Raw genomic sequence first — 12,455 nt, 5'->3', positions numbered from 1 at the left:
CTGCTCATCAATGTTGAAAAACAAGGCACTCTGCACCCAGCGATAAACTGTACTCAAAACCAGTCCCTTCTCTGTGGGCAAGCACAGGATCCTTAAGGCCCACGTCTAGAACTTAAGTATATACAGGCACAACAAAATAAAGGTCAAACTCTTGAAAGAGTAGAACAGACTAAGAGCACTCTATGTTTCTGAAGATACACCAACATACTGAGAAAGTTCAGCCCTCTAAGGACTGTAAACTAAACAGTCATTAACAAGGAAGAACTCACGAAACAGCTAACCTTTTACAGTCAAAGTTCAAACTGGTTTCTGGGATCGTGTTACTAATTATTTACAAAACCATTACTCAGGCCAACCCCACACTTTTATACACACCAGAAAATCATTTGAAAGCTTAACTTGGTTAAACAGAGTGGAGGTGGGGGGTACAATAATGTACACACTTCCATACCTAACCTGTGCAGATGCTTAGGAAACAAAGATTTTCTGGGGAGACGGGGAGCCCTTATTTTGTGTTTCAATCCATCAGGCCGAAGCTGACTCTGCCTGTCACTTACCCACAGGACTACAGTGACACGGAGAGCAGGCTTCGTTGTTCCCAAGGCGGAAGAAATTCTCCCGGCACCTCTCACATTTGGCACCATCTGTGTTGCCCTGGCAGTTGGTGCAATGGCCACCATGGCCGGTGGACCGGTATAGTTCAGGGTCAAAGTAGCATTCTTGTGATCGGCCATTGCAGTCACAGGCTGTTGGCCAAAACATACGAGTTAAGTCAGATCCATGTTCCTTAGCCAAACAGCATTTTCAAGACTCCAAGAAAACCAAACCATAATTTCCCATATCCCTGTGGCCCAAAGGGTGGTAGGATAAGACCGCCTAATTGATGCATTGTTCATTTAAAAACAAAAAGGAGTATGTCAGTAAAGGGTTTAGATGGCCACATTATCAGTTTACCAAGAAATGGTCTTATCAAAAACAATGCCATTGGGGTGCCTGAGTGGCTCTGCTGGTTAAGCTCCTGACTCTTGATTTTGGCTCAGGTCATGATCCTAGGGTCGTGAGATCAAGCTCCCTGTCAGGCTCCACGCTGAGTGTGGAGCCTGCTTAAGATTCTCTCTCTCCCTCTACCGCTCATGCTCTCACTCTCTCTCAATAAAATAAAATAAAATAAAATTTCTTAAAACAAAACCCCCCGGGGCCACCATAAAATACAAGAAATTCCAGTACTTAGAATCTCTGGGCAATTGTTTAAATGCAAGTAAAAGCCAAGTTGAATTCTAATTTTTCTAAATCCTTATCCTTCATTCAATACCAGCTTCAAAAACAAGGTGCCAATTTATATGTGGGCTTTCATCTACCTCACTTTTCAGCCCTTAGACGATTCAAATACATTAAGACACTAACTTTCGAAGTGCCAGACTACTTGCATAGCCAGACTGGGGGAACCAGAGACACGTGAGGTAAGATTGGTGCCCCTGCAGATGGAGGCAGGGCTGAAGGGACGTTCAGTGTCACTAGACACAGTCATCCACTGGGGAGCCACAATGCCAACTATATTCCCTACACAACGCAACTACATTTTAAGAACACGTACATGTAGTCACAGAAATTCTTCATTACATTTCTATTAAGTTTTTTTTCCTTAGAATTATAGATTCCACACAAAGTACAGGCAGTATCTTAAGCACTAAAGTTTTATTTGATTTCAGATAAAGTTGTTTTAAAAAAATGTTTGAGTATATAGATTTTTTTTTCACCTCCCCTTCTTTATAATCAGTTTTTTTAATAGAATTATACTTGAATACTTTTTTTTTTTCCAACGTTTTTTATTTATTTTTGGGACAGAGAGAGACAGAGCATGAACGGGGGGAGGGGCAGAGAGAGAGGGAGACACAGAATCGGAAACAGGCTCCAGGCTCCGAGCCATCAGCCCAGAGCCTGACGCGGGGCTCGAACTCACGGACCGCGAGATCGTGACCTGGCTGAAGTCGGACGCTTAACCGACTGCGCCACCCAGGCGCCCCTATACTTGAATACTTTTTAGAAACTTGAATCACTGGTAGCAAAAATCAGAGTTGTGTTACGTAACTTGCAGAACTCCCATTCTCTTCTTCGTTTGCTATTTCTCTTCTCTCAAGCCTCTCTAGATTATTCTGCACATCCCATCCCCAGCCAAACTCAGTCCGTTCCCAGCTAAAAGGTCTGGTGGTCTGGGATGTGGAGCATAACAGTTCCCTTGTCTACACTGTCCTAACCCCCAGGTAAAGCAGGTGCTGTATCTCCTTTATCATCAGCTGGTGAGAAGGCAAACCACCTGTCTGCTAGTGGTAAATTGGCAATCTGCTGTTTATTCTTCTCATAATGGTCCTGGAGAGACTCCGAATGTGACCCTATCATTGAACAGAATACTTGTCAAACACATGTGTACATTTATTTAAATGTCACATCTTAGGGGCATGTCATTCCTTTTGTTAAGACCTTAATCCTGTAGCTTCTAACACTAGATATTACAGTTCAGTAAAAGAAGAGAAGGTCAAGCAAGTACGTAGGAATTCTAGAGGAAGCTGCACAATTTATCTTCAAATCTGGGAATTGCTGAGGAAAAGGGAAGATAAGAAAATCTGCTCTAGGGGCCCTTGGGTGGCTCAGTCAGTTAACCACCCAACTTCGGCTCAGGTCATGATCTCATGGTTCATGAGTCTGAGCCCTACATCAGGCTCTGTACTGACAGTTCAGCCTGGAGCCTGCTTCAGATTCTGTGTCTCCCTCTCTCTCTCTGCCCCTACTCTTTCCTTCCCTCCTTCCCTCTCTCTCTCTCCCTCTCTCCCTCTCTCTCAGAAATAAACATTAAAAAATAAATAAAAAGAAAATCTGCTCTAGGCAACTAATAGAAATAGTCATGAGACAAAATATTGGTTGTTTCTCAAGGTTTCTGCCAACCATTCCAGTGAGTGTGGACTGTCTTCTTTCTTATTCCTTTATCAAGAGTAGATGATAAATATTTATAAGGTCATAAAAAATTATATCTGCTTTAAAAGTTTCTTATTTTTAAGTCCTTGGCAAATCACAATCACATAGTTTCATGGTTCCTTTCTCCTGAGACATCTTTCTCTATCTGTTCAAAATAAACCAAGCCATGGGGCGCCTGGGTGGCGCAGTCGGTTAAGCGTCCGACTTCAGCCAGGTCACGATCTCGCGGTCCGTGGGTTCGAGCCCCGCGTCAGGCTCTGGGCTGATGGCTCAGAGCCTGGAGCCTGTTTCCGATTCTGTGTCTCCCTCTCTCTCTGCCCCTCCCCCGTTCATGCTGTGTCTCTCTCTGTCCCAAAAATAAATAAATGTTGAAAAAAAAAAAAAAAAAAAAAAAAAATAAACCAAGCCATTACAAAGGGATAAACAGTGTATAATCTTTTTCATTTTACATTTTTCTAGAAATACTAGAATCTACTCTCCTTCCCAAAGCCACCCACATCTGCACGGGAGGAGAAGGAAGATTCTCCCTATTGGGCTCTTTTGTGAAATAAAGGAAAAATAATTTGGGAAAATCATCTTTTGAACGGCAGTCTTAGTCTAGAAATCAACATATCCGACACATATTAATCAATGATCCTGACTGCTTGAGTAGATGACCATTGGCAGGAAAATATTCTACATGTGCAGCAAAGAAAAGACTAGAGAAACCAAATTTTACAGGAGGCTACACTTGCCCAGTATTTGGATCTATGCAAAGTTCCAAACCTTGGAGATGCTGCCCCCACCCTGGTATGTGTGTTCATGAAGGAAACACAAAATGAGCATACTTTATATCCATAGCCAATTGCCTTCATCTAGGATTTTCCTCTGATGTGCGTGTAAGTTTACCGTTCCATGCTCTCAAATGATGGAGGAAGCACTGCCTTTCAGAGTTTTCCTTGCAAGGAGGAACAGAAGGAAGTCACCCATTCCTGCTCCCCACTCTGGAAACCCTCAAGATAATCTAACAGCTGGAGGCCAAGGGGCACTCACGCAGGCATTCGCTGGCACTCTCGGCGGTCGCCCTCCTCCACGGCCGGTCATTGAAGAAAGGCAGACACTTTTCACAGTCCACTCCGTAAGTGTTATGTTTACAATTACACACCAGCTTGTTGAATTCGTTCTTGACACACTCGCTTGCATGTCCGTTACATTTACACCTAGGAAGAGAACAGGCACTCAGAAATACGAAACAGCCACAAAGTCCCAGAAATGGATACAAAAAAATGATGTACAGAGAGAACTAAAAGCAACCTCAGAACATTTTTTAGTTTTACCACTCAAAACTGTAAACTGAGGAACTAAGCAAAATTAAGTAATGATTGAGTTTTTAGGTAGGAATTAAAATTAAACAGGCAAAAAACCCCAAAAAACAAAAAAACACCACCACCCCATCTGTATTTAACCAGGGATGGGGCATTGACCAGACATAAGAAGAAAGTCTCTAACAATTTCTGAGGCCATCTGGAGGATCACTTCCGGAAGTCAACTGCATGTGTCAAGGAGCGGCCAAGTGCAGAGGTTAAGCAGAGCATGGACTCTGAAGCCAGGATACATGTTTGAAACCCTGCCCTGTGACTTACCAATGTAACTTAACCTCTGTGCCTTAGCTATTAAATAGGGATGATGAGAATGTGAATTTCACAGGGTTACTGAGAGGGTCAAGAAGCTGCTTTATTTATGTGCCTAGGATTGTGCAGGCATAAGTCAATAATTATGTCAGCTATGATCTGTCATAATGATTTTCCTGATCTGAAGGTAGTAAGAGACATTCAACTACCATATGGAACTCGGTAGCTTGATATTCCCTCAGGTTGTTTGGGGCAAGAATCCCTGAAGGATCCCTCGGATGCAGGCACAGTCATAAATTAAGGACTCATGGAAATGTCCATGAGTATTAACATGCGTTCTGGTGTCCTGATGTTTCCCTCACTGGCTTCTTTTACAGACAGAATCAGTTCCACAGCTTCCACTACTATGTCCTAATACACTCAGACCTTTCCTGAACATCTACAGTGTGCCAGATATATCCTAAACTTATATCCCTAGCTCTCATCTTTCTCCTGACTCCTATCCTTCACTAATGCACAAATTTAGATATCCCCCATAACCTAAAATTTTAGATGTCTGCAACTCATCATCTCCTTAAATTAACTCATCTTCTTCACTCATTTCATTAATAGTGCCATCACTCTCCTAATCATTAAACCTTAAAATCATCTTTGCCTAAAGGCCTGATAATTCTTGCTTCACAATGAAATCCACCTAAATTGTTCCTTTCCAATCTACTGTCACCACCCTAATGCCAGATATTTGTCATCTAACACCTACATCACAGCATCATAACAAGAATATAAATTCTCTTGATGGCACTCTTTCACCTTGCCTGCAACTAATCTTAACCACTGTTTAGATATCATAGTCTTCAAAAAAGTACACGATTTCTCACTGATTACAGCCTCCATCAGCTTTCACTCCATTTACTCCAAATATTCACCAAGGAGGTTTTTCTTAAGCCTAGTAAGCCTATAATCTCCCAACCCTACACTTCTTTTTTTTTGTTTTTGTTGTTGTTGTTAATGTTTATTCATTTTTGAGAGAGAGAGACAGAGACAGAGTGCAAATGGGCGATGGGCAGAGAGGGAGACACAGAATCCGAAGCAGGCTCCAGGCTCTGGGCTGTTAGCACAGAGCCCAATGTGGGGCTCAAACTCACGAACATGAGATAATGACCTGAGCCGGTCAGACGCTTAACCGACTGAGCTACCCAGGTACCTCCTCAACCCTATAGTTCTGCTCATGACACACCCACCCTCCTGAATCCCTCCCACCTATCCTGCTTCCTTATCCAAATTCTACCCATTCTTCAAGGCCCAGCTTGGTTCCCATCTGCTTCTCTAGCCTGAGAGTTCTGTCTCATTCTCTGACATAGGGCCTCTTTTTATCTAAAACACATGTTTAATTTTTCACACGTTCATACACTGCCTGCCCCATTCATTTGTACAATCCTGGAAGGTCAAGTCCTTTTCAGCAGGTGAATGTCCTATGCTTCCATGGAGGCTTCAGAGTGCCTGTTGCATTGCTTTGTGCTGAGGTGCCCAGCAAGAATTCAGCAAGGGCGCTGATTTGACAAGGTTATAGAAATAACAAAATTATTAATTAATATGGTTGTAAGAAAGTTGCTACACTCACTTCTAAACCAAAGCTCCAGTCATTTTCAAAGTTATTTAATGATTTACTTACCTACCACCCACAGCAAAATCAGAGATTGCATAATAGTAGGACTTGAGAACTTTGGGGTCGTTAAACACTTCATCTCCAAAGGTGTTCAGGCGATTGAGTGTGACTCTGATGTCAGTGGCAGTTACCCATTCCTGTGAGGGAAAAAAATTAATAAAAAAAATGGAAAGAGGTAAAGGAACTGAAGATAAGGGACATATACGCAACAAAATTTTCTAAACTTTTCCAACAGTTAATATATCATGTGACTTATGTCCTCTTCTAGCATTAAATCGGATATATTATTCGAGGACTCCCTTAATTTCCTAGTATTTTTCTCCTTCTGGAATCTTCCCTTCTTTTCATCTAAGTTGTTGTTATCACTCAGAGTCCCAAAAAGCAGGAATAATAATCGTTTCTTCACAAGGCTGTAGAGAGGCTTAGAGGAAATATACTTTTAAAGGCTTAGCATACAGGAGGGACTCCGTACACACGCCCCTTCTCTCCACCCTGTATCCGCGCCCCAAATCCAGCAGAGAAGCCAGCACAGAGCTCATGGGGCACCACAGTGGTGTTAGATATGCTGGTCACTGTCTCCTCCTGCCCATTTTGTACCATCATCTACCTCTCCCTCCATCCCTAGTCCACTACTGATAGATCTGGGAGAGACATCCAAGTACAAAATAATAAATCATTATGCTGGCTGGGGCCAATCAGATGCAGTTTTGTCCTGACCCTTCCCATAATGTCACTTCTCTGTGAGGCCTTCCTTGGCCACCCAACCAAACATTGCTGCCCACCCCAACTCCCTATTTCACTCTCCTGTCTTAATTTTTTTTAAGTTGTTTGAGAGAGAGAGAGAGAGAGAGAGAGAGAGAGAGAGAGAGAGAGAGCGCGCGAGCAGGCAGAGGAAGCGCAGAGAGAGAGGAAGAGAAAGAATCCCAAGCAGGCTCTGCACTGCCAGCACAGAGACCCCCCCCCCCCCGCAGGGCTCGAACTCACAAACCGTGAGATCATGACCTGAGCCAACATCAAGAGTCAGACGCTACCCAGGTGCCCCCTGTTTTATTTATATTGTCTCTTTCCATCACCTTCCCCCCACCCCGCCACTGCCACTGCCACCATCATTCTAAGCCCACCATTCTAATCACCACCAAGATTCTAAGCCCCACAAGAGAAGGACTTATCTGCTTTGTTTACTGCAGTCTCCCTGGTGCTTAGCATACAGTGGGTGCTCAAATACATAGGCTGAGCAAATGAACAAATCTGAAGAAACCACAACTGATCAAATTGGTAGGTGTACCATAATAACAGAGGACAAGAATGAAAGTTAAAGTTTTTCCCTAGGTTTTATGAGCTCTAAGCCCTTATAATAAATGCCCTTTCATTGAGCTAATTTTAGTCAGATGTTTACCTCTATGGTAGACTGTTATAATGATGATTCCAATGAATCATTCTGCCAGTGCCCACACCCTGCACAGTCCCTTTCCACCCTGATTCTAGGCTGGGGCATGTGACTTGCTTTTGCCTAGGGGACATGAGCAAATGTGACACAAACAGAAGTCTGATAAGCACTTGTGCACTGGGACTTACTCTCTTGGAACACTTCTGCCATCATGCGAGGAAGCCTAGTCTAGTCACCTTGAAGCTTTAAGGCCACAGGGAGAGACAAACTCAGTTCCCAGCTGACCTGCCATTGAGGGAGCTCAGGTCAATATGGAATCAGGAGAAATAATAAGTCACGGTCATTTAGAATTGTTAAGTTTTGGAGTAGCATATTATACATGACCGCCCAAAGATGCCACTTCCACGGAAAGTCCTATCGTGGGACCACACGTGGGCATCAACAGTGGAGACGCAAAAAGCAAGTGCAGAGCAGCAGGCGTCTGTGTTTCCAGGAGGCTCCCCATGAGACTGGGAGGCACACCCCTGATTAAGGAGCACAGCTTAAACCATGCCAAACACCTGGCATACAGAGCAACATTGAGGCCTCATAAAAGCTAATCCCCGTGAAGCCTCCAAGTATAATTAGAAAGGAGAAGAGATGATGATTCCACCGCATGCAAACGTGGAGCTCCAATAACAACTCCCACTCATGGCCACAATGCTAGGAATCTTTTAGTCGTCTGTAATGTAAATAGCTAAACATATCTCTGTGTTTAATGCTTATTATGTCTCCTTCGAGCTTCATCTTTATAACAGCTTCCCTTGAATAAAAGCTTCTCAAGAGTTAGGTTTAAGTAATTTTTTTCACAATGGGCATCTTAAAAAGAACAGGCTCTGGAGCTAGCCTTTCTAGGTTTTGGATCCCATTTCTGCTACTTAAAACTGCAATTTGGGATCAGTTACTTTACCTCTCCTGATAAATAATGCCCATGCCTCATCTGTAAAATGAAGATAATAAAACTGTCTACCTGCCCCCCGCCCCAAGAAGGGAGGGGCACCTGCATGGCTCACTTGGTTGAGTGCCGAACTCTTGATTCTGGCTCAGGTCATGACTTGCAGTTTCAGGAGTTCAAGCCCCATGTCGGGCTCTGTGCTAAGCATGGAGCCTGCTTTGAGATATTGTCTCTCTCTCTCTCTCTCTCTCTCTCTCTCTCTCTGTGTGTGTGTGTGTGTGTGTGTGTGTGTGTCTCCCCCTTCTCCCTCTGCCCCTCCCCTGCTCGCGCATACTCTCTTTCAAAAAATAATAAAAATTAAATAGAATTTTAAAAGTGTCTACATGTAGAGTTATTGTGAGGGTTAAATGAGTACATATAGCTAATATATCTCAAAGGCTCAGGACACTGCTTGGCACATTACAGCAAGTGTTGTAATAAAAGTTGACTATTATTATAAATCAGTATATGCTTAATAATATTCATATACAATGAAACCAGGAAGGGTCTCCTCTCCCATCTGGTAGATCACAGCTTCTGGAGAGAGGCACAGGAAGCAATAAGGAAAAAGGGTCATTATCAGCTAAAGTCAAATCAGCTAACCCTCCTTGGCAACTGGGTATGAAATCCAGACCTCTTACATTCAGAGACACATAATGTTTTTGCATAATGACAGCAACTGACCAAAACGATTACAGATGCCCATAGCATTTTCACCACATTCAGTCTCATGAGTTCCTATGGCATAAAGAGTAGCAAACATCAGGGGTGCCTGACTGGCTCAGTTGGTAGAGCATGTAACTCTTGATCTCAGGGTCATGAGTTCGAGCCCCACACTGGGAGTAGTACTTTAAAAAAAAAAAAGAGAGAGAGAGAGAGAGAGAGAGAGAGAGAGAAGCAAACAGAATCCCTACAGCTGGGGGAACCGCTTCAAGATAGGCTGACAAGGCATACAGTTAGCAAAGGTGCCATAAAATCACAGTCACATTATGTCACTGCTTTTTCCCGCTGACTATACCATTGTCTCTGCAGGACAGTAAAATAGAATAATCTGGATAGTAAGAAACTAAGCTAGCAAATGTTTGCTAGTTGATCAGCTTAAGAAAATTGTAGATCACATCTGCCCTAGACATTCAGTCTTCTGTGTTTTCATCTATCAAAAGCAGTTAATTCTTCCTACTTATTTTGAATACATCTTATCACCATTGCAAGAAACACATTACTCAAAGGCCTTTGCAGACATACTCACTGCTCACCATAACCTCAGACTTTACCATGATCAAGATGTACAATCTCCCAGCAAACTACAGAAATATAATGGAAGGGAAGAATTGGACCCACAGAGAAAAAAATAGATTCTCATCTTTTGACACCATGCAAAACCATACAACCAATTTAGAAAGTCTCTGAATATAATAAATTTCAAAGAGAAAGCGTGAGAAGACACAAAAGCATGAAGCCCAGAAGAATGAGCGGACTCCCTACTTAGAAATCCCAACAGCTTTTCATAAAATGTACACAGCATTTGCAAACCCACATCCAGTCTTTGTCTCAGTCAATTAATACAGGCTGTCCCCATTTAGATGTTAACTTCAGCCACATGACAGAAGCATCTCCAATTCTGTGTTACAGAAAGATTCCAAATTATGGCATATAAGGAATATGTGCACAGAATTTCCGAGAAAAAGGACAGCTTTAATTCTTTCTGTGCTTAAATGGGGAAAAGTTTCTATCTTGATGTTCAGGCACTATACCATGTGTACCTAAATTTATATCTTGTCACAAACACCAGTGCCTTTAGAAGTTTTTATGACTGACAACAGAGCCAGACAGACCCAGTCCAAATTTCCCTGCACGGTTACGAAGAAGGACGGCGTTCTCAGATATTGCTCCAATTGTTCCCCCTTGCAAACACTAAAAAATACTTTTCCTATTGTCAAATCATAGAAGAGATAAGAAAGGATGCAAAAATAATGGGTAGATTCAAATACTCTCTTCAAAAGGTCAGAAGCAAAATGTTTGCACTGTGAGTAAAGAGCCAAGTTAAAATTGTTCGGCTTTCAAGATTTCTAGAAGCTGTAGCCCAGAAATCACTGGTGCGTGCACAGGGATAGAAGAACATCATTTGGGAAGCAGGAACAAAACGATTCTTCTTCCCATACTGAGCATCTACAGGAGAGCAGGATAAAATCCACCTGTCCGTCCTGCTGGGGTAGATTCCACACCCACCCCCTCCCTCTTTAGTGGGACCAAAGGCCCCCATACAATCCATCTTCCTGCATCCCGAAGGTACATGGAACAACTAACTGGAGGTAAAGCTAACTTCTGGATGCATTACCTGCAGCACTGGACTATTGTCGAAGTTGTAGGCACTCGGCCTTCCTTCTAGGGTTGAAAAGGCCACATTGCCTCCAGTCAGAGGGGAAATATCACTGAATTCATCTGTGCACAAGGCCTGCTGCTCATCTCCTCCTGTCCTGATGAAGCCGCGGTTTGCCTTCGAGTAGGTGTTCTCGCAGGAGCCGCTGTAATACTGGTAAGGAATCCAGGGCCCATCTTCCCGTGTGCGCTTGTAAATGGCGAAGCTCTCCGGGCGGCTGGTGTGGAACTTGAGGCGCACGTAGGTGATGTCAAAAGCTTTTCCTGTGAGACAAACAAGACGTTCAAAAGTCATACATAGGAAGCAAAGAAATTCCCTCTCTTCCCAGTTTGCTTTGGAACTTGACGAAGAGAGAACACAAACTGCCCTGTGCACCCTGGACCAAGATGGTTCCAGAACACACGACACATTGGCTGTGTCCATTAGGCAATTGGAAACCTGGAAATAGTGGGCGTTTTCCCTGAGAAATGACAAGTTATAGTTGGGTTCATAAGTTGGCTCATAAAAGCTTGTTTAGGACATGCATTGTTGAAATTTTGTTTGCCATGAAAAATGGTAGCACTGTACTTCTATCAAACAAAAGCAAAATTGAATTAAAAAGTACATTTATTCTTAATGCTGGTGCTTCAGCATAAACAATTTAATTAAAAAAAACAGAATAGAAAATTTTTGCTGACTTTCTAGATCAGTATTCTGGAAACTTTCAAGGTATTTAAAAACTCACTCTATTAACTATAATGTTACTTCTTGATGCAGGAGGACTATCTTCAGCACTATTCTTCCACTTATCCACCAAGTTAAGACAGGGATTTGAGAAAGAGAAAAGGACAGTGATTAAGAGATGGGGCAGGGAGTAGAAAAGGAAGAAAAAAAAATTCCTCTAGCAGCTGAACAAAGAGAAAAAAAGGGAGAGAGAGAAAAGGAGAATGGGAGTTTAAAGAACTTGTTTGAATATGTTCAAAGGAGAATATGCAAGATCTGAGCAGGGAAAGTCGGCAAAAGGGAGGAACTGGGCTGCTGTCTCTCTGGAGGAAGAGCCACCGGTCAGACAGCTCCCTGTGGCAGCCAGGGTGTGGTCTGATGGCTGGGACACCTTGGTTGCCAGCCAGTGTGCCTTCAGGTGGTTCAAAAAGACAATGTGCAACTGTTTTTAATCACCTTTCATTCACAAATTGGGTCTTTCTCTGACAATGTTTATCCTCTGCAACTTCCATGCTATAATGAAGATTACAGACTGGCCAACAAGTATTTATTGGGCACAACTACATGTTCAGTCCTACACTATACACTTTGGGGCACAGAATGTGTTAGACATAAAAGGTCCTTGCACTCAAAGACCTTACAGTCTTTCCTCCCCAAGTGGATTAACTCCACAGGAAGAACCAGCTCGGTCCTCTCCTACAAAGCTCACAGAGGAGGAACTCCTGCACACTCTCAGAAGTATTGAGGAGAGACTTCTGCCATCCTCT

The 12,455-nt window shown here is 42.9% G+C and overlaps 1 protein-coding gene across 1 annotated transcript in view; it reads right to left on the bottom strand.

The window, feature by feature from the left end:
* Positions 1-12,455, bottom strand: part of LAMC1 (laminin subunit gamma 1) — a 129,137-nt gene that overhangs the window by 35,326 nt on the left and 81,356 nt on the right. Inside the window, exons 2-5 of the mRNA XM_025920948.2 lie at positions 10,945-11,249; positions 6,253-6,383; positions 4,003-4,169; positions 558-746 (exon numbers count right to left, since the gene is read on the bottom strand). Of these exons, the coding sequence (XP_025776733.1) occupies positions 558-746; positions 4,003-4,169; positions 6,253-6,383; positions 10,945-11,249 (792 nt within the window). The remainder of the gene's footprint in view (positions 1-557; positions 747-4,002; positions 4,170-6,252; positions 6,384-10,944; positions 11,250-12,455) is intronic.

Source organism: Puma concolor, chromosome E4, assembly GCF_028749965.1.
Source record: "Puma concolor isolate L17-30 chromosome E4, mPumCon1.1.hap2, whole genome shotgun sequence".
NCBI lineage: Eukaryota > Metazoa > Chordata > Mammalia > Carnivora > Felidae > Puma > Puma concolor.
Note: the sequence above shows the minus strand (reverse complement) of the source record. Positions and strands in the feature narration are given on the sequence as shown.